The sequence below is a fragment of the Neomonachus schauinslandi genome, chromosome 1, assembly GCF_002201575.2.
Source record: "Neomonachus schauinslandi chromosome 1, ASM220157v2, whole genome shotgun sequence".
Classification (NCBI taxonomy): Eukaryota; Metazoa; Chordata; class Mammalia; order Carnivora; family Phocidae; genus Neomonachus; species Neomonachus schauinslandi.
Genome location: NC_058403.1, coordinates 10,268,353 through 10,290,717, shown reverse-complemented (window position 1 = coordinate 10,290,717; position 22,365 = coordinate 10,268,353). Strand labels below are relative to the sequence as shown.

General features: G+C 46.3%; 1 protein-coding gene across 1 annotated transcript in view; it reads left to right on the top strand.

Annotated features, from left to right (window-relative positions):
• Positions 1 to 232: 232 nt before the first annotated feature.
• Positions 233 to 22,365, top strand: part of CLIC6 (chloride intracellular channel 6) — a 41,296-nt gene continuing 19,163 nt past the window's right edge. The window contains exon 1 of the mRNA XM_021677975.1: positions 233 to 1,342. Coding sequence (XP_021533650.1) covers positions 233 to 1,342 — 1,110 coding nt within the window. The remainder of the gene's footprint in view (positions 1,343 to 22,365) is intronic.

Below are 22,365 nucleotides of genomic sequence, written 5' to 3'. Positions count from 1 at the left end.
GAAGATACCAGAAAGCTTAAACCGGGCGAACGGGCGCAGTGTCTTGGGGTCGAGCCCATTTTGCCCCCAGCGCTCCGCCCCGCCGGGCGGCCCCCTTTCCCCGAGCCCAGAGCGGGGCGTCCTCCTGGAGCGGGCGCAGGGGGCGCCTGGCACCGAGCTCCTCGCCCAGGGCCACTGGCTCTATCAGCAGTGTCAAGGAAGGGTCTCCAGTGGAGGACAGGGATCTGCGGCCATGGCCGAGGCCGCGGAGCTGGAGGGGGCCTCCCCAGATCCCCAGGGGCCGCCTGAGGGCCCCGCGCCTCGGGCGGAGAAACCTGGCGAGCTGGGGGCCGCGGGCCAGGAGGCGGAGCGGGAGGAGGCCAGCGAGCGCGCCGCGGAGGCGCCGAGGAGCGAGGGGGCGGGCGCAGCCGCGACGGCCGCGGTGAACCCGGCGGAAGGCACCGATCCCGACGGAGGGTGCGCGGGCGAGCCGGAGCCGGGCGCGGACAGTGGCCCGGGGGCCGAGACGCAAGGCGCGAGGGCAGCGCAGGGCGAGGCGGAGGCCGAGGAGGACGCCCCAGGGTGCGCCGAGGTCCCCCAGGGAGAGGAGGCGAGTGGCGCCGAGCAGGTGGAGGAGGCGAGCCCCGGCTGCGGCGCGCAGGGCGAAGCCTCGAGGGAGGTTCAGGGGGAGCCCGGGGAGCCCGAGGCCCCCGGGGAGAAGGAGAAAGCGGAGCAAGGGCCGGAGGAACCCGGAGGCGGCACGCCGGGGGCCAGCATGGAAGCCGCGGGGCAGGCGGGAGGGGCGCACGGGGCCGAGGGTGAACCCCGGGACGGAGGGGACCCCAGCCCCCAGCTCCAGGCCGAGGCCACGGAGGCCGCAGCGGCGGAGATTGGGGGGTGCGGCCCCGGGGAGCTTGCAGGGGAGCCTCGGGGTGCAGCGGCGGGCGCCGCCGCCGACGAGGCGGGGGCCCCGGGGACAGAAGAGTCGGAGGAAGTGGCCCCGGGGGACGCGAGGGCGGAAGCTGTCGAGGACGGGGACCAGGGTGGACCCCAGGAGGAGATGGAGGAGGCAGAGGAGGAGAGGCAAGAGCGCGGCCCGGAGGAGTCAGGCGAGCAGGCCGCAGCCGGGGGCGAGGAGGAGCCCCCAGACAGCAGCAGCGCGCCGGCGGAGGCGGCCGCGCCAAGCGGGGCCGCGGAGCCGGAGGCCGAGCAGCCGGAGGCCGAACTCAGCAACCACCTGGCGGAGGAGGGCAGCGTCGAGGGCGGGGACGAGACCGCGCGGGTGAACGGCCGCGGGGAGGACGGCGAGGCGTCGGAGGAGGGGGCCCCGCGGCAGGAGCACGACATCACCCTCTTCGTGAAGGTAAATTGAGCCGTCCCCGCAACTCGTAGCGCTTTTTGAGCCTTGGTCTTCCAGGTGTCCTGATTGTCGCTTCTATTCACAGCCTGGGGGTCATGGGGGAGTTTCAGGAGCGTTTTGGGGAGACAGGATGGTTTGGAAACAAAGAGGTCGGGTAAGGGTCGTAGGGGAAGTGGGGGTGCGGGTCCAGCATCCCACTGTCCTTTGTTCTGAAAATCCTAACTGGCCCTTCTAGTCCGGAGATTACTGAAGAATCAATGAAAAAAAGCAAAAAAGAAGAAGAGAAAAAGTGACACGCCCTCTTGATGTTCAAAGCAATTCATGCCAAAGGAAGCTCTAATACTTGAAGTGGGAAAAAAAAATGCGAACAGGTTGTAATGTGAGAAGTCTCCCCAGGACTCAAATTTCAGAGGCCCACAGTTGGCCAATGTTTTCAGCTCCAAAAAAGTATCCCTCCTTAGTATTTGGAAGGAAAGTGGAAATTTATTTAAATATTATAATATTTGTTGAGCATTTTAACATTGGTTTTGGAAGAACACGAGATGCTGGGTGACTTGAACATCATCTGCCTTTATGTCATATTTCAACCTCGCTTCAAATGGGAAGAAAGCAATGGTTTTGTTAAAGAATCTGTAGGACACGACTGAGGAAGTTTGGAGTTTAAAGAGGCCTTTCTATAAGGCATCAAATATAAGGGGCAAGGTCCAGCTGTAGCTCACACACACGGGGATCTTTGTTTAAAAAAAAAAAAAGCGCTTTCTGAGGACCTTTGGCCAGACCAGGAGAGCAGCAGATAATAAGGTCAAGAATGTGCATTGCATGTTCAATCATAATCCTTTCAAAATACTTTCAGGCTTATAGAAGCCAGTTAGGACCTAAAGCTCCTTGACGGGAATGTAAGCAAATTCTAATAAGCAAAAAGAGAAAAGTTTCCAAAGTGATTAACACCAGAATTTCAAGAATCATTTGGGGGGCAAGGGAGTTAGGGAAGAGAGGGCATGCGTTTGTTTCTTCACTAGTGGGAAGGCGTTGTTCTGAGCATTTTTGAAGCCCCTGGAGCATATTAAGGTTAAGTGTTGGGATATAATCTAAGGGCACAGCCTCTAGGAAGGCCCCTGGGAGCTGGACGTCTGCAGGAAGGGCCAAGGGGAGTGGGAGGGGAGGAGGAAGGGCAGAGCTGAACACAGTGCTGCCTGTATGTACCCCAAATCTGCTCTTGATTTAAGCAATTCCCCGTTGCTTCGTCTCATGGCCACTTGCTTCCAGCACATCTTTGCAGTTTCTTGTTACGGTTTTTGAAATACAGTAACATCTTCCTACCTTGTCTTCTTGCTTCCATTTCCCAGCTCTCCTGGCTAGGCCCTCGGTGATAGCCAGTGAGGTAGGAAATGAGATCCGATCACTTTGTTTCTGAAAGTAAAATTGCACCAGTTGCTTATTGTAGACTTTCAAATGAGTCTACCCTCCTTAGCCAGGCCACAGGCCACTCACGATGGCATTTGTGCCTCTGCGGTATTGCCTGGGTGTCCGCCCCCGACTTTGTCACCCATGGTACCACCAGGCCAGCCATATTGAAGTAGTTATCATTCCTTGAGAGAACCACATTCTTGCCTGCCTGGAAATTGTGCAGGTGCTGTGCCCTCTGCCCGAATCGAGTTTCTTCCCCCCTCGCCCCACTCCCGGCCTCCTGCCTGGTTATCTCCTGTGTGTCTAGACTCAGCACAGGCCTCATCTCCTCTGGGGGGCCTTTGCCAACCCCAGGCCGGGTTGGGTGTCCCTCTGTTGAAGGTCCACTCACACATTGCATGTTTTATCTCTTCCCTTGACTGTGTGAAATTCATCTTCCATCCTCCATGTGGAGCCCAGGCTTGGAACATGATGGAGGTTTGAATGGGTGGCTGCTGGCACGAGGTGGTATATACCGTGGTAATCAATAGCAGGGACCTTAGAACCAGCGGGATCAAATCCTGGCTCTGCTACTTTCTTGCGGTGTGACCTTGGGCAAGCTACGTGACCTTTCTGTGCCTTTGTTGCTTATGGATAAAATGGGGATAATCATAGTACCTACCCCCCGAGGTTGTTGTGGGGATTCAAAAATTAGATTCCATAAAGCACTTAGAATAGTACCTGGCTTGAAATTAAGCATAGTGTAAATGCGCATTCTTGTCATTTTATCTGCTCAGCTCCCACAAACGTCCACTGATTTTGCACAGAAACAATCCCCTGCCCATTCCATCCCTGCCTCTTTTTTTTTTTTAAGATTTTATTTATTTACTTGACAGAGAGAGACACAGCGAGAGAGGGAACACAAGCAGGCGGAGTGGGAGAGGGAGAAGCAGGCTTCCCACTGAGCAGGGAGCCCAATGCGGGGCTCGATCCCAGGACCCTGGGATCTTGACCTGAGCTGAAGGCAGACGCTTAACCGGCTGAGCCACCCAGGTGCCCACCCCCCTTTTTTCTTAAGAGAAAATCTCTCTAGGTAGCTAATTGCCTCCATTCTCTGGGGATAGGAATGTTATGAAACGTAAAAATAAATTTTTTTCCTCAGATCCTGCTCAGGAGAAGTTTGTGTGGGCAGAGGCAAGGGGCTTGTCATGGACAGCGTATCCAGATTGTTCTTTTCTGACGTGATCCGCTTGGTGCTCAGTTGCCTGCTTCCACTCCGCCTTTTTTTTTTTTTTTCCTTTAAGAAAACAGATCTCCAAACAGGGAGACTGGTCTTTAAGCAACTGCTACTTGATATAAGGTCTGAGGGTCACTTAAGATGTACCTCGTCGGCTTGTTAAGGCACCTCACTTTCACTTTCTTTTTCTCCTACAAATCATTCCCCTTAAAATCAAAAAGACCCCAACGCCAAAATCAGGCAAAAACCCTTTAGACGCTTCTATCTTTTGCGTTTGTCGTACTTGATTTAAAATCCTTAAATTAGTTTAAAATAGGATTTCTTTGCCAAATTTAGCTTTCTTGAGGTTCCTTCTTTGGGCTCCACTTTATTTGGACCACACTCCAGAGTAGACATCTGACCTCCTGTGTTTTGTAAACATGTTGAATTTTTCTGTGCCATCTCTGGAGTGCAGAATTCACAGATTTGTTCTGTAAGGAGAAGTACTGCAAACATTCCAAACGTTCCCTTCGCCTTCATCTGACAGCCTAGTAAACACAGTTGTAACTAATTAGCCCCTATTTTATTTGTCAATTTTTAACTTTTACATTTCCCCCCTATTTTTTTAAATAAATACATCGGCCACAAATATACCACACAGTGATAACCTATGACCCAGCAACAGGTGCAAATCAAATCTGCTTCTACTTTTAGCCACCTGGTGGTTTATAGTCTCCATCTTTGTGGAAATTGTCATCTTACTAATTTGTCATTTTGTTTTATTCTGTAAGTATGCAAGAATGTATTCTTGTAAAAAAGTCAAGAACATACAGAATGCGCCGAGGAAAGCTTCCCTGGATTATTGTATGGGGAAATTAATTGCTAATCATGCTAATTCTTACTTTTGTTTTTTTATAAAGACGTATTAATTATTTGTCATCAAATTATAGGGTAACCCTGCAGTATATTGAGTAAGAAAGATTCTTCTTTACTCATAACAGGGGGTAACAACATAATAACATACCAACATAACAATAACAAACGACAAAATACTGACAACAAAGAATAAGGTAGGGACTTCACCAGCTGTGGGGATTCAGTCACTAAGGAAGTCTTGCTTACAGATTTGGTGCTTCTAATCCAAGAGTACCTGGTGATTGTGTATACTCTGAGGCAAGGTCTAGGGGTGGGATAGTCTAAGATATGGATTTCCTGGCAAGTTTCTCATGACCTAAAAAACTTCAGTGTGACCAATGAATAATCCTGGGCCAGAGTCTAAGAGTTTCTTAAACTAGGTTTTGGACACATTTAACTATTAACATGCAGCTACTGTGGAGCTCAAAAACTTGCATTTACCATCACATTTGGGTCTCTAGACAGGTGGAACTGGTGATGGAATGAAGTCCAACTCAGGAAAGACGTGACCTCTGAATAGGCATTGTCACTGAGAACTGCCCCCCAACGTAAATGAGTACATAAATGGAGCCAGCCAAGTAATGCCAGACCACGTGGCCATGGCAGGATGGGAGGGGTAGGTGTGTGTCCAGGAGCGGCAGCTGAGTGAATCCTGGTAGACCAGTTAGCTGCAGCAGTCCATGCACCATTCTCCAGGAGAGAGCATGCTGAGACCATTCTGTGGGGGCTTGGTGTCTGAGGAGCTTGTAAGGGAGGTGGTATTTTCATAACTATGTGTGGACTATGACCATGTGCTCTGAAGGGAAATGAGCAAAGATGCATTTCTATGACTTCTCTCCCTGCAAAATAACATTTTTTGTTATTTGTTTTCTGAGTGTCTTATACAACTTGCTTACAAACACATTTTTTAAATTTAAATTCGATTAGCCAACATATACTACATCATTAGTTTCAGATGTAGTGTTCAATAATTCATCAGTTGCGAATAACACCCAGTGCTCATCACATTACATGCCCTCCTTAATGCCCATCACCCAATTACTCCATCCCCCACCCACCTCCCTCCAGCAACCCTCAGTTTATTTCCTAGAGTTAAGAGTCTCTCATGGTTTTCTCCCTCTCTGATGACTTCCCATTCAGTTTTCTCTCCCTTCCTCTATGATCCTCCGCACAGTTTCTTATATTCCACATATGAATGAAACCATATGATAGTTGTCTTTCTCTGCTTGACTGATTTCGCTTAGCATAATCCCCTCCAGTTCCATCTAGGTCGATGTAAATCGTAAGTATTCATCCTTTCTGATGGCTGATCTTACAAACACATTTATGAAATCAGTAGAGTTAGTCGGGGTGGAAACTGAGGTCGAACACCATGTTCTGCTAACCTCTGACACACATGCGTACGCACATGCACACTGGGGGTCATGGTCCCTCTCTCCACGATGAGAGAGATCCACGTCGTAATTGCTTCTCCACATCGTGTCCTCCTTCTTTAGCATGGCGGTGGGTTTGTTCTAAGCTCTGTCAGTGCTTTTTGGTAATGATAGGTCAATAGCCAAATAGATGCATAGTCCAAGGTGACTCAGCTAGTGAGAAGCTGGACACAAACCTGTTTCCCACTGTCCCAGTCCAGCATCCCTTCTGAAAGGGCCTGAGCCATTCTCCTCCATGAAGATGTCTTGGCAGCAGGGCTGCACGATGCTGGAATTCCCTCAGGGCTGTGGGAATTTTTGGCTCTGCTTTGCTGGGTACACATATGCCACAGCTTCTGCCCCTCACTGGGCTGATGGGCCGTGTGCTCTAGACTCCTGGAAGTAAGTGAGCGATCATGCTTCACCCCCAGCATGAGCTCCTCCTCCTCACGGGGGGTCTCCTTTATAGCCTTGGTTTCTCAAGGTCAGCTGTTCTCCAGGAGGCCGCCTCTCAGATATCCTACCTCCCTGACTAGCTGGAGATCTGTAAGATACCTTCAGAAATACCACACTGGATTCTTTAAGCAGGTAAATTTACCCTTTAGTTTCATATACATAGAAAAATAAAACCTAGACTTTGAAGGAATGTATAAAGTACAAAGCTCTGAGCCATGGTTTAGGTTCAAGTGGGTCACAGGGCTGTAGATGAGTCTGTTAACTTAGCCCATGTGGATTTATCACCTCCTATGTGTTAGGCGCTGTGCTAGAGTTTGGGAACCCAATGTGAAGCAAGACAGACAGGGTCCTGGCCCTTACAGAGTTTACCATCTAGTGCAGAGGACGGAGACTGAGCACTGAAAGCGTGTGGTAGCAGAGACTGCAAAGATTTGCCCACCATTGTCCTCCCAACCCCCAGCCAGGGTCTGGCACATAGTAGGCACCTACTTAATGCTGGCAGGAAGGGGAGGAGGGAGCGAAGGTGAGTAGGAGGCTGTAGGAGTATATAGCAGAAGGACCTGCAGATACAGTGGTAGTCACTAAATTGTTATCAATTTGATTGTATTTGAGGAGACACAGAGAGTGGGACCCTCTGAGAGTCCCTAGTACATATTCTTCAAGATTTTTGAAAATAGGTTTCCTTTGCTCTAGCCACTCTCTGAGATCCTATGAGATTCAGCAAAGAAAAGTTTTCTCTGAGAGTTGGGGAGGTGGATGTTTAAATCTCCTAAACTCCTTTTCCATCATTAACGTCTGCTTTTTTTTTTTTTTTCCTGACAGAATGCTGATTCATAAACTAGGCTTTGTATTTGGGCATAGTTGGGGGTGGGGGAAGATTCTTTCTTCACAATATAGACAACTTCTAAAGACGTCAACATGTCTTCTGGCAACCCATTCTCCTCCCCATAGGGAGACAATATCCAATTCCATTTTCAGCTGGAGTCTGCAAACCTCAAATATTTATTGTCGGGCCCTTTAAGACAAGGTTTGCTGACCCATGGCTTAAACCTCCTTTGATTCATGACCTGGGACTAGATACATTGCCGCTGGCACAAAATTGGAGTTTTATTTAGCAAGGAAGAAGGGGAATGACTATTGAGGAAAGAATCAGCAGTGTCTATCACAGTGAAAAATATTTAAGACACTACACATCTTATACATGTTGTTGGAAATGTTATTTTTCTGTGCAGTCCCTGATCTTGATTTAGGTGAGATTGAAGTAAAATAGAGATTATAAATATAAAAAGATACAGTGCGGTGCAATGCAATGCAATGCAATGAAAAGGAAGTCTTTTTCTGCCCCTGAGGTCCATCCAGCCTCTCAGTTTTTCTTCCTGGAGACAGCCACTGCATATCTTTCCAGAGATATTCTGTGCATATGCAAGCTTACATGTAAATATTCTCACTGTATTAGTTATCTAACACTGTGTAATAAATTACTCTAAGACTTAGCACTCTAAAACAACAAACATTTGTTATTCACAGTTTCTCTGTGTTAGGAATTTGGGATCAGCTTGGTTGGGTAGTTCTGTCTCATGAGGTTGCAATCGAGATGTTGGCAGGGCTGTGGTCTCATCTGAAGGACTGGTTAGGGTGGTGGGGGGGGTCCACTTTTAACGTGGCTGACTCACATGTCTGTTGGCAAGAGGTTCAGTTCTTTACCACTTGGGGCTCTCTCCCTGGGCTGCTTTGGTGTGCTCACAACATGACATCTGGCTTTCCCCAGAGCACAGATCCAAGAGAGAAGAAACCACACACTGTCACTTCTGTCTTTTTTTTTTTAAAGATTTTATTTATTTATTTGAGAGAGAGAATGAGATAGAGAGAGCATGAGAGTGGGGAGGGTCAGGGGGAGAAGCAGACTCCCTGCCGAACAGGGAGCCTGATGCGGGACTCGATCCAGGGACTCCAGGATCATGACCTGAGCTGAAGGCAGTCGCTTAACCAACTGAGCCACCCAGGCGCCCCTGTCACTTCTGTCTTATTCACTAAGTCCAATACTCAAGGAGATCGAAATTAAACTCCACCTTTTAAAGGGAAAGTCAAAGGATTTGTGGACATATTTTTTTAAAATACCACACCCACCTTCTTTTTTTTTTTTCATATAAAGTAGTACACTGGAAATACACTGGGTTACATCTTGCTTTCTTTATTTAATAGTATATCTTAGAAATCATTCCCTATTGGTACCTGTAGCTCTATCAAATTCTTGTTAAAAATTTCACAGTTTTCTAGTGATGGGTATACTCTATAGTCAGTCTCCTACAGGTGGATGTTTAGGTGGTTTCCTCTTTTGGGTGTTAAACCATGCTGTAGTGAATATCCCTCAAACAGATATGTAATCACATATGGAAGCTCAGTTCTTAGAAATGACATTGCTATGGGAAAGGATATGCCTGTTTAAGATTTTGATAACCTTTACCAAATTTCCTCTTCAGAGGTTCCACCACATAATGTCCCCCTGACACAGTATGGAGGCCATGTTGATTTCCCCAACCTTCCCCACTCAGAGTTTTCTCAGAATTTTTGAAGCTGAGAGGTGAAAAATGATGCCCCTTGTCATTTAATTCACATCTCTTTTGGTGTGTGTGAGACTGAGTTTACTTTTATAGATCTAACAACTCTTGGTATCTTTTTTCCATGAGCAACTTGCTTATGTCCTTTGCCCATTTTTCAAATCTACGTTTGGCCTTATTCTCCCTGATTTTTATATTAAGGAAATTAGGCCATTGTCTGTCATGTGGGTTGCATATATTTTTATGGGACTATTTTGACTATTTGTACTGGAGTAATTTATCCTTTTAGTCTTAGTAACTTCTTGGAATTGATGCACGGGAAAACAAAACATAGGCTGTGACAGAGCTCTTAGAATCTCAAGCTTCGTTTACTAGAATCTTAAATGCTCTGTTTTACTTTATATTCTATAACTTCTTGAGTCCTGAGGGATCAGGTATTTCAAGTCTTGCCTTTCTCCTTTCCTTTTTAATTAGCAGGTAACATTTTTATCAAGCGCGTGCCCTTGGAGAGTTACATTCTTTCTTACATCGTAAGAATTCCTACTCAAAACAAGGTTTAAAATGTATAGATAGCAGGATCATTTCATGCCACTCTGCTCCATCTGAACAGGTAAGATATATCACTTTGATCTTGGTGTGCCATCTATTGGGATGAACTTGAGTCCCACAAATTAAAACTATGGTGAAAAGTAACCATATGTGGTGCAGTGATATCAAAATATTGCTTCTGAGGTTGTCTCTTAGCCAGATGTTCTACTTGTGCCCTCATCTGTTGAAAGAATCGACCAAAATTTATAGAGAATGATGACAAATCCTATTGTAGACATCCAGTGAATTGTGGAAGACTACCCAGAGTTTATATTTAATTAGTGGGAGGGTAACTGAAATACTCAAATACCAAAGATCATTTGGAGAGATACTTTGGCAGCTTCTCAGGGGATATTTCTATGGGCAACAGTTGATATATACTTATTCAGTCTGCAAAGGTGAGTCTAATATGATATGTGTGTGTAAGAAATCATCAGATTAGAAATAGTCTCTAATTCCAGATTTTTACTAGGTTTATGGACTCTACCCTCAACTCACTGTTTCTTCTCCCTTTTGGGCTTGGTTGGCCACATGAACGTTGAGTCTTTTGCTGTGGGGAGAAGTAAAAGCTGCATTTCAGTCTTCCAAACTCCTGAGCGATGTTTTGAACCCAAGTGGCTTCAAAACTCAATGTTGAGTTTTGAAGTGCCTGCCAAGTATCAGACATTGTGCTTGGGGCTGGGGTACAACAGTGACAAACAGTGATGAACACAGCCCCTGCTTTCCTAGAGCTTTCAGCCTACAGAGTGATCCAGAAGGAAATGGCTAGAGTGCATGGGGAGCACGGGGGTGGGGGTACTAGAATAGGTGGGGGGTGCACGATGGCAGGCTGTGCAGTGAGCCTTAAAGGGGGGAGGGGATTTGGCCTCTAGATCTCTGATAGCCTGGGCTCTGGCCTTCTGCTGCAGTCCCTTCCCTTTGGAAGATTGTGCCATATACAATGGATGGGAAAGTGAATGAGCAATGTACAAGCATGCCTACCGCATCAGGTAAAAAGAATTGGGTGGTCAGTTTTTAATGATGTATTTTGCAGAATGTAAATTTTATAATCTCATAAATTCTTTCCGTCTAAGTTAGCAATGCCTCACGCGTCATCACATTGCATTCACAGACCTTGGCTTGTGTCTGAGCACAGTAACTGAACAGCTGTTAAAGGTCTGAGCATGTTGCAAATCATCTTTGGTTTTCTGTTTCTATGGTGGAGACTGTAGTAAGGAATATAGTAGAAGAATAAAAAATGGGGGAGAGAGACAGAGGTCACTGAGTGGTGTTCAGCTGATGGATGGGCCCATCTGAGGGGTCCAAGGCAACTTCACGCGCTTGTCTAGGGTCTCGGCAGCATGGCTGCAAGGCTGGGCTCATCAGATGGAGCACCTACACATGGCCCCTCCAGCTGGTGGCCTCAAGAGGGTCAGTGAACAAGGCAGAGCTGCATAGCTTTTTATAGTGAAAACCACACAGCATCACTCCCACCATATTCTACTGGTGACCAGGCAGTCATGCGGGGTCTGGCCAGATTCGGAGGGAAGAGAGAGACTCAGACCCCATTTCTCAATGGGAGGAGGGTCAAAGAACTTGCAGCCACCTTTAACCCACCACATGATGATGGGATGTCAGGGTGTGCCGAAATGCTCCAATCGTCTGTTTATAGATCCAGTTCTTTACTAACTTGAGCTGATTTAAGAAAATTTTAGCAGTGCCTCAAAGCAGTGGAGTTATGTTTTTTATCCAGTGATGGGCAGAGCAGCATCTCTGCTGCATTTACCACAGCAAATGTCAATACCATATAATTACCGTAATTATAACACACGGGCAAGGAGGGCCTCGAGCTGAGATCTGGGCCACTCCATGTACCCTTTCTAGAGTCATTTCTCTGTCATCTCTACGAAGCAGCCATTTCTTCTTCTTCTTCTTCTTCTTCTTCTTTTTTAAAAGATATTATTTATTTGAGAGAGAGAGTGAGAGAGAGAGCACAAGAGGGGGTAGGGTCAGAGAGAGAAGCAGACTCCCCTCCGATCAGCAAGCCCAATGCAGGACGCGATGCGGGACTCAATCCCGGGACTCCGGGATCATGACCTGAGCCGAAGGCAGTCTCTTAACCAGCTGAGCCACCCAGGCACCCAGCAGCCATTTTTTCTTATGAAGGAGAAGAGACACTGTGCCAATTAAGTAGAGACTCGCCCCGGTGCCCCCTTTTGTTTCCGAGTGTGGGGGTCCAGAGCGGTCCCAGAGTCACAAGAGACTTGGGTCCCCTTTCACAAAGCTGTGTGATTCTGCTTTCTGGCCAGGAGGGCTCTCCCCTGGAGGGGTGGCCAGCCACTGTGGGAGGAGAAAACCCGGACCCATTCTGCCCAAGGCTTTATCTTTGTGTTTTTCTAACCTTCCTGGGGGGCTTAGGATGCTGCGGTCCAGTAGGAAGAACCTCCTTATGCACCCCCAGCAGCGCCCCCTGAGTGCCCCCAGCCCGGTCCCAGTGGGTGGGGGGAAGAGGACTCAGGGCAGGAGGTCATTGTGGGGGTTCTGATGGGGCCCTTCGGACAACAGCCACAGGCATGTCTGACGCACTCCGCACATCACAGACCTCATGTGCTTTAAAGGCCATGCAGAATAAAAGTGTTATTGGTTTGGAGATCCAGGGACACGGGGCTTTCTTCCTAAATGAGGGAAATTAACACTTTTTTTGGGTGCCTTGGGGTCAAGGAGGCAGTGAGTTCGAAGACTCTTGGACCGACTTATTCTCCACCCCAACTTTGTTCCCTTTGTTTGAGCTCCAGACGGGGATGCCTTTGACTCTGTTCCCATACATGGTCAGACTGGATGAAGTTTTGGGTTGCAACTCAATGGCTTCTTTGTGTCATTTAACTCTGCAGAGAATTTGATGCTTAAGAAAACTCAGAAGTATTAACACATCAGACATGAGCGGCACATTTTTTTGTTAACTGCCACTTTAAGCAATATATTATGACTCTGCGTCCTAAACATCAGCAATAAAGTAAGATTGCTCTGTCACTCTCCAGATATTGATATTTGCTGTAGAAAATGCCACGGAGATATCGCTCTGCCCATCACTGGATATAAAAAACATAACTCCACTGCTTTGAGGCACTGCTAAAATTTTCTTAAACCAGCTCAAGTTAGTAAAGAACTGGATCTATAAACAGACGATTGGAGCATTTCGGCACACCCTGACATCCCATCATCATGTGGTGGGTTAAAGGTGGCTGCAAGTTCTTTGACCCTCCTCCCATTGAGAAATGGGGTCTGAGTCTCTCTCTTCCCTCCGAATCTGGCCAGACCCCCCGTGACTGCCTGGTCACCAGTAGAATATGGTAAGAGTGAGTGATGCTGTGTGGTTTTCACTATAAAAAGCTATGCAGCTCTGCCTTGTTCACTGACCCTCTTGAGGCCACCAGCTGGAGGGGCCATGTGTAGGTGCTCCATCTGATGAGCCTAGCTGAGCCCAGCCTTCTAGCCATGCTGCCGAGACCCTAGACAAGCGCGTGAAGTTGCCTTGGACCCCTCAGATGGGCCCATTCACCAGCTGAACACCACTGAGGGACCTTTGTCAATGCCACGTGGAACAGAAGGGTCACCTAGTGGAAGGCCTTGTCCTGATTCCTGACTGATGAAATCAAGAGACATAAAAAAGCAGCACCCCCTACTACATTTGGGGTAATTTGTTACTTGGCAGTAGGTAACTGGGAGGTATGGCTTATGTCTCTTCTAATCTGAGTGGGTCAAAAGACAGGGCATGGTGAGAGGGACGGAAGGGTTTAAGGCCAGTCCAGGAGTGGGCAATACAAATGAAAGGAAGGCTCCCTGTGGCTGGTTCGTCTGTTTGCTGCATACATTTTTCCCCTCTGCGGTCACTATAGGGACTGGAATATTCTCAGCCTTTCAAGAACGCAAACCACCAGGGTATATAAAAACAGGCTGCATTATTAAGCAGGCTTTCCAGAACAAGATGTTCCTTTGTTGTAATAATTCCTTTTGAGAATTTTACAAGGAAATAAGCTTTTCATGTCCGTGTAAAAGCTTCAGTTGGTATCAGGCCATATTATTAAATAAGGATTAAAATAGCCCTGGAGTTTTTAAAGCATAATTCATACATGAGGATAAGTAGTAAGTTCCATTTTGTTCGTCTGTGTACTTCTTATGACTTGATTTCACCTACTGTGACGATGAATACTAACACAACTAAGCCTTTGGCCAGAATTTAAAGCTAAGAGCAGTTTGATTCGGTGATTAAGCTATGTGGGTCGGGGGGTGGTCAACCACCTAATCCATCTAATAATACATTGATTGTCATGACGGTTGGAAAGAATAAATACTATACATACTTGGGAATGTATTCAGGATGAATATTTTTTTGAAAAGTTCAGATCTATGTTTCAAAGTTTTAAGATCTAAAGTATATTTCTTAGGATGTAGTAGGTATAACGATGACTTAAATTGTTCTTAAGTTCAAATTATATGGAAGAGTGAGAAGCATGTTTCAAAATAGAGCATATATATATATATATGTATATATATATATATATATAGTGTGTGTGTGTGTGTGTGGCCTGGAGTGAGGGACTTCATAAACACAATATATTAATAAAGTACAGACAACGGGCCCATTTCTCCACTCCACTGGGGACGGACAGCCTAAACCATTGGATGGGCAAAGTCAATCTTGAAAGCGTTATCAATAGTGCAGGCTTGTATTTATTTAAGAAAAAAAAACACTCAATTTTTCTTTTCTAAACTAGGCTTTGCTGCACTTATGATACCTTTTTCCTTGAAAGGCTTACAAGAAGCGGGACACATAATCTTTGTGTCATATGCTAGTATAAAAATAAACTACCGGGGCGCCTGGGTGGCTCAGATGGTTAAGCGTCTGCCTTCGGCTCAGGTCATGATCCCAGGATCCTGGGATCGAGTCCCACATCGGGCTCCCGGCTCAGCGGGGAGCCTGCTTCTCCCTCTGACCCTCTCCCCTCTCATGCTGTTTCTCTCTCGCTCGCTCTCTAAAAAATAAATAAAATCTTTAAAAAAAAATAAACTACCAACAAAGATCTGAAAACGGGGGGCATAACGGTCTTTCTCTTCAGTCCTCAGAGGTGTGGGGAAAGAGAGTATCTCTCCGTTTGACTCCTGTTCTCCAAGGAACCTTACTTCTGTCCTAGGGTTTGTGGATTGTCGCTGTCCTCGCTGATCATCTTGCTGCTCCGCTAGATGGCAGAAGAGGGAAGGCACGAGACAAGACAATGGGCCGGAGGGCTGGTTTCCCGTCCAGTTAGCGTTCCCTCGGCCTTGGGAAAAGTTAAAGACCAGAAGCCTTGCAGATGGTCTCTACTACGCAGCAGTCATGGCAATGATACAGCTGGGATCATCGCAGTCATTGGCCTCTTGCCTGAAAGCTGCCGATACAGCCCTTTCTATTGACCTTGGCAGTTACCTTGGCACTGTAATCAGTGGTGATAACAGGATTCCAGCAGGGCACGGTCCGGCTTTCTGCTCCACTCCCCGTGGGCCCTCCTCCCTCCCATCTGCAGGTGGCCTGCTCCCCCGCCCCACGCTGCATGGCTCCATCCTGCACCAAGAGGTGGGGGAAGGACCAGTGCGGATTCTCCTTTGCTGGCACACGCTGTACAGGAAGACGGGAGGTGGTGATGCTGAGCTGAGAAAAGCTTGCACGGAATGTGCAGGCAACAAAATCGTCGGGCCTCCATAAAGGGCTTGTCTTGTGACTGAGATGCAGTAAGACTGGTTTCCCTTAGTTGAGGGGAGGCTCGAAAATAGGAATTCCAGCATTGGAGCTGGGGTATCAGATTTCTGATGGCTGCAGGGTCAGAATCTCCCCCAACGAAAGCAGCGTTCCTACTTCCCTTGCACCTTACAGAAATGGGGAAATGAGGCAAGAGCTTAGTGCATTAGGGACTGGTACTCTCTCTGTCGCATTTCTGTTGGTTTTCCCTCATGTCATCTCCGTCGCGCACTGAAGGGGCTTATATATCTTTTAGAATACTTTACCTTTCCTAGGATACTCCTTCCCCAATTTTGTGGTTGGTTGGGCATTTCTGTAGAAGTTGTTCCATTAGTTCTTGGCAAAGAAAATAATCTGTTGTATCATTGTTTCCATGGGAAAATCAGTCAATATATCAATTCAATTCACATCATCTTTCCCAGGAATGAAGTTTCCTTTTTTAAGAATGTCCTTCCTCCTAAAAGGAATTGGTGACTCCTATTTCAGTAATGAATTTTTTTTTTAAACGTGTAATCCAGATTTTCAGAACTACAAGCCTGTGACATTCCTTATTCTGACGAATTAGGTTGATGAGCTATTCAAGGTTTGTAGAGTATTATTAAGTTGTGACTTCCTGCGCCATAGCATCTGAATAAAAATGGAAAGAGTTAAAAATCCCCCTGAAATTATTCAACTCATTCCTCGAGAATAATGTGTGAAATGAGGTTAGAGCTCTGAATTTCTCACACACTAGCCATTGTAGGTGGAATTCCAGAATGTTCTCTCCACAATGGGTATCCAGAACTAGGTCAGGAGTAGGAGTCAAGCAAGCAACCCTCCAGAAGCTGACCCTACCCTGTTGGGCCTCTCTTCTCCCCCCATTGTCACTGTCCCCTAGACCTTGAGGATGTGTTGACAAGTTAAAGACACCGAATGCTTCTGTTCGCACTGTGGTGGGGTGCTGTCAGTGTGTTTGGGGGATCACTGATCTATGGATCGACTCCTGTGTTCATTCATTGGCTCAGCAAGCATTAAGCATCCCAAATTCCATAAAAGAAAATCTTCCTCTATTTTTTTTTTTCCGCAACTTTACCTTTTGGAAGGGGGTTTTGTGTTTTCTAGTTGAGGGCACACAGTGTTTGGTGCCATTTTTACCATTGAGCCTTACTTTGTCGAGTAGATCTTTCCTTTACTGAACAGACTGACGGGCAAGCCAGTGTGACATCAATCCCCTCGCGGGTCCCTCTTCTTCTGGCAAGAGTTGGAGGGTTGCTATGCCCGGGGTCCTGGGCAGTTAGTGTGGACTGGGAGAGAAATGGAGTCCAGGGAACCAGAGCAGGTCCAGTTTAGATGGTGCTCAAGGGTGAGCTGGGCAAGCTGGGGCATGTAGCCCACTTTGGGTCCCAGACCTAAGACCCAGCAAATCCTTCCCCACCTTTAATCCCCCGAATGCTCTTCTGTTTCTGTGTAGATTATTTCAGCAACAAGTGAGAGCCTACCCAGGGGCCTGAAAATAAGGCATCGGCTTTTATTGCCATAGGACCTTTCTTTCTGATAATTTCGGGCACTTTTATGTATTTATGTATTTATTTTAATTTTTGTTTTTTAATTTAAATTCAATTAATTAACATATAGTGTATTATTAGTTTCAGAGGTAGAGTTCAGTAATTCATCAGTTGTATATAACATCCAATGCTCATTCCATCATGTGCCCCCCTTAATGCGCATCGCCCAGTTACCCCAGCCCCCCCCCCCGCCCCTCCAGCAACCCTCAGTTTGTTTACTAGAGTTAAAGAGTCTTTTATGGTTTGTCTCCCTCTCTGATTTCATCTTGTTTTATTTTTCCTCCCTTCCCCTATGCTCCTCTGTTTTGTTTCCTAAATTCCACGTATGAGTGAAATCATATGATAATTGTCTTTCTCTGATTGACTTACTTTGCTCAGCATAATACCCTCAAGTTCTATCCATGTCATTGCAAATGGCAGGATTTCATTCTTTTGATGGCTGCGTAATTTCATTTATATATATATGACATCTTCTTTATTCATCTGTCGATGGACATCTTGGCTCTTTCCATAGTTTGGCTATTGTGGACATTGCTGCTATAAACATTGGGGTGCAGATGCCCCTTCGGATCACTACATTTGTATCTTTGGGGTAAATACCTAGTAGTACAATTGCTGGGTCATAGGGTAGTTCTATTTTTAACTTTTTTGAGGAACCTTCATACTGTTTTCCAGAGAGGCTGCCCAGCTTGCATTCCCACCAACAGTGTAGGAGGGTTCCCCTTTCCCCGCATCCTCAACCAACATCTGTCACTTCCTGACTTGTTAGTTTTAGCCATTCTGACTGGTGTGAGGTGGTATCTCATTGTGGTCTTGATTTGTATTTTCCTGATGCTGAGTGATGTGGAGCATTTTTTCATGTGTCTGTTGGCCATTTGTATGTCTTCTTTGATGAAATGTCTGTTCACGTGTTCTGCCCATTTCTTGATTGGATTATTTGTTCTTTGCGTGTGGAGTTTGATAAGTGCTTTATAGATTTTGGATACTAGCCTTTTATCTGATAAGACATTTGCAAATATCTTCTCCCATTCTGTCGGTTGTCTTTTGGTTTTGTTGACTCTTCCCTTTGCTGTGCAGAAGCGTTTTATCTTGATCCCAATAGTTCATTTTTGCCTTTGTTTCGCTTGCCTTTGGGGATGTGTCCATTTCTGCATTCTCCACCTCCACTTTGGTTTCCCGCCCCTCTAGTGGTCACGGTCAGACACACTCTTGGGAAGAAGTTGTCAGTACTCAGCACACAACCCAACACAGGTGTGTTGCAAGGAAGGCGGCTATCCGCAGGGAAGGCCAAATTAATTGGTGTTAGCAAGGATTTCACTGAAGAGGAATGGTTTTCCTTTGGGGATTGGGAGGTGGATGCAAAATAAAACCAGAGAGCGATTCCGAGGTCTTTATGTTTCAAAGCACATGCCTTGCATTGCACCATCCATTCTGAGTGTCGTTTTGTATGATCTTTTTCTGCCAATCCTCATTTCTGGCTCATTTTCTTCTATGGAAGGTGCACTTGCAAGCTTCTCATTTGGTGCATTGAGGGGTCTGAAGTTCTGCTACCTTTTTCTGCGAACTGTCTGGGGAGGGGATTGATGTTGGTGTCCCCTAGAGTTGGTTGGCACCACTCCAGGGGCACTAAACCCGCAGCATAGAGTATGGAGTGTGAATGTGTCCATAACTGCTGTGCTATGTGGCCGTCCACGGCCTTCTCTGGGGGTTGTGGCTACTAGAGATTTTTCTTTTGGGTCACTTCCCTGGGTTTGGCAAAAGCTTTTAGACCAGTCCGTTTGTTGGCTGCGGTGTTTCCCTAGTGCTTTTTGATTTTTGATTCACCTGCAGTGCACTGTAAAATGATGCTCCTTGGTCTCCCCCCACCCTCTGAACAGATGCCCATATCCCCTTTGAGCAGCCGCCCCGATTCATGACTCTGTGGTCATGGGGTGAGAGAAGCTTCTGCTTCCTTCTTCCTACAGAAGACTGTCCCCTTCTTTCCTATAAATGGATCATGGGAGCTTGTTTGGGGTTCCAGCGGGGGCATCTGGACCCTTGTTTGCTCCCAAAGGACAGACCTGGGGGCTGGAGCAGGGTGAGGGGCTACTCTGATCCTGCTCAAGCTTATGATGGGCGAGGGTGGAACATGCCTGGATATCCAGGGGCCCAGGATCGACTTCTGGTTGATGGGTGGCATCCGCCATATCACAGCCAGATCATCTTCCCACTCTGTATTCTTCCTGAAAGGGAGGGCACCTGTCTTCTTCTGTGTAGTTAATGAGCTGCAGACACCCTAGAGTGCAATATTTGCAAGTTATTCTATGCAAATAGGAGTATTTTGTTGCCTCCCTTTCTGAAGTCCAGTTTCCCAAGCCTTACTTTGGCCCTCAACATAAAACCGAAATACAGCAGTTCTTTTTCTTCTTTTTTTAAGATTTTATTTGTTTATTTGAGAGAGAGAGATTGAGAGGGCATGAACTGGTGGAGAGGGGAGAAGGAGAAGCAGACTCCCTGCCGAGCAGGGAGCCCAATGTGGGGCTCGATCCCAGGACCCTGGGATCATGACTTGAGCCAAAGGCAGACGCTTAACTGACTGAGTCACCCAGGCGCCCCGAAATACAGCAATTCTTAAGGAACTGGACTTGCCTAGTTTGGATTTAGGACAATAAGCGAACGTCTTTAGAAAACCCCAGCCTCTCCTCTTGTGTCTGTCTCCATTGGGCCGATGAAGTGACTCATCACCCCGACACTGGGTTTCGGAGGCCACAGTATGATTTGCAACAAATTAGGGACATCGGTTTCCTGGCCGCTTACCGTAACTGCCCCTTTTAAAACAGGAGCCTTGGAAGGGTTTGCTCCTTGACTGGTTTGTGGACAGCTCTGGGAAGCTGATCTCTGGCTCACTGTCTTTTTTGAGCTAAAGAGTCAGGGTTAGGGAATCCTGAAATAGAATAGGCCCCTCCTTCTCTTTTCCCAGGGGTGAGGGTGGGGAGGGAGTTACAATATTTGCCAAAAAAAGCATGTGGCACAGAAAAGACTTCCTTACAATAAAGCCAGGGCGTTAGCCTCAGCCATGGCCAGCCCGTTGGTATTTCTCCTTGTCTGGAGAGCAGCTGATCCCCCTGGCCTTAGGCCACCTGCCTTCCCTGTTGTGTGGGTTAGGCCAAGGCATAGAATATAGTCCTAGGGACTAATAAAGCCTCCAGATAATTCTGTGATGTCTGGAGCCCCCAAGTCTCCCCATTTAAATTATGAACATCTGTAGATCGGTACTGTGTGTCTCTGCTCACTGACAAAGAACTTCAAAGTTCAACACATTTATTATCCATGACCTAGGAACCCCTGAACTTGTATGGAGCTCATCAGAGCCTGCCAGGAAATGCAAAATAAAATCTAATTGTTACAACTGGAGCTGTTACCTTCCCAAGCATAGTTCCTGTAGCATTTTGTCATTTTACTAAATGCACTTTTTTTTTTTTTATTCTGACTCTGATTTTCTTGCTTTTGAAGCTTAATGCCAACCCTTCCTAACTTATACCTGATAGGATTTTGTGACCTCCTGGTTGATTCTTCTGTCTCCTTTAACCGATGCAAAATGATAGGCTGGTTTGAGTCCAAAGCTTGTGAAGCCTGGGATTTCTGTTTAGTAATGCAGGCTTACCTTCAGATCTCAGTGGGAAAACAGGGTGAGTCAGGGAAAATTAGCAAGTTGATGTGGCTCAGGTTTCTTATTAACCAGGAAGATACAGGACAAAGTTTACTAAATTCACATTTAAGTAAAAATACCATCCTACCATCCCATTATACCATTGATCTGGTCTGGGGTCCCATAGTGCGTTATGTAATCACCTCTCTCCTTCACGAGAAGTTGTGTTTTGTGCTGGGAGCTGTTCATTTGTTTGCTATTCTTGTTGCAGTGCAAAAGCCATTCAGGGATAATCCATTATTCCATTAGGCAAGACAACTGCAGGAGACACTGATTAACTAATGCCTAGAAATGGCTCTGTTCTGTTTGTCCTAGTTGGTACCCTCGGTTGCTGTTTTTCAGTATACCAGATTTTTTTTTTTTAATTATTTAAGTATAATTGATGTCCAATGTTATGTTAGTGTCAGGTGCGCAACACAGTGATTCGACAAGTCTATACATTATGCAATGCTCGCCATGCTGTGTAGTCACCACCTGTCCCCATACCTTATTACAGTATTATCGACTATATTCCCCACGCTGGGCTTTTCATCTCTGTGACTTATTTATTTCATAACTGGAAGTTTGTACCTCTTCATCCCCTTCACCTGTTTCGCCCACTAGTTCCCTATATTTAAAAGTCAGTTTTGTTTGTTTGTTCATTCGTTTTGTTTTTTAGATTCTACCCATAAGTGAAATCAAATGGTATTTGTCTTTAACTTATTTCGCTTAGCATCATACCCTCTGGGTCCATCCACATTGTCGCAAATGGCAAGATTACACTCTTTTATGGCTGAGTAATATTCCATGATAGTATACCAAATGACTTAATTTGAAATTTTGAATATCCTTCGGAACTATAGCTGTGGTAATGAATATGGCTTCTCAAAAGTGCCTCGAAACTTTTGGAAGGCGATCTGACAAGCATAATTTTACAAAATGACATTTAATAAGATGAAACATGGGTGTTGATCTGGTTTTGCCACTGGAGCAAACACCTGTAGGAAAGTGCAGAAAGGATCATCAAAGTGGACATTTTTGTGTTGTGTACGAGGAAATGGACAGTGTCAATTTGTGGGAAGGTTGGCGGTTGCTGGGGCCCGTGTCCTCCCGGGGAAGAGAAGAGTAACCACGACCACTTATCTTAACAGACTGTGGCTTTTTTTCTAGATGATTCTCTGAGATGTAGGCTTTCGTGGAAGGTTGATATGGGCATATTTAGCTAGGTGGGCTCTTCCAGATCTCACAAATCATACAGCCCAGGTGATCTTTGCCTTCCACCTGAAAAGGTAACCACAAAGCTTCTGGTTTCTGCCAAATATTAAAAGGAAAGCATCCTAAAATCCACATTCATCCTAAACTGTCTTTCAAGAATTCCCTCGGTAACCCTTAAGATATTTCTGATTTCTGATTCTGATTAAGATCTATGTAATTCCTAGTCCCCTTCCCTGTCTCAATCAATACAACTTTGATTTGTTGGTCATTGAAACCAACCTGAGTGTCTTTGAGGCAGTAAACTTTCTTCTTTGTAA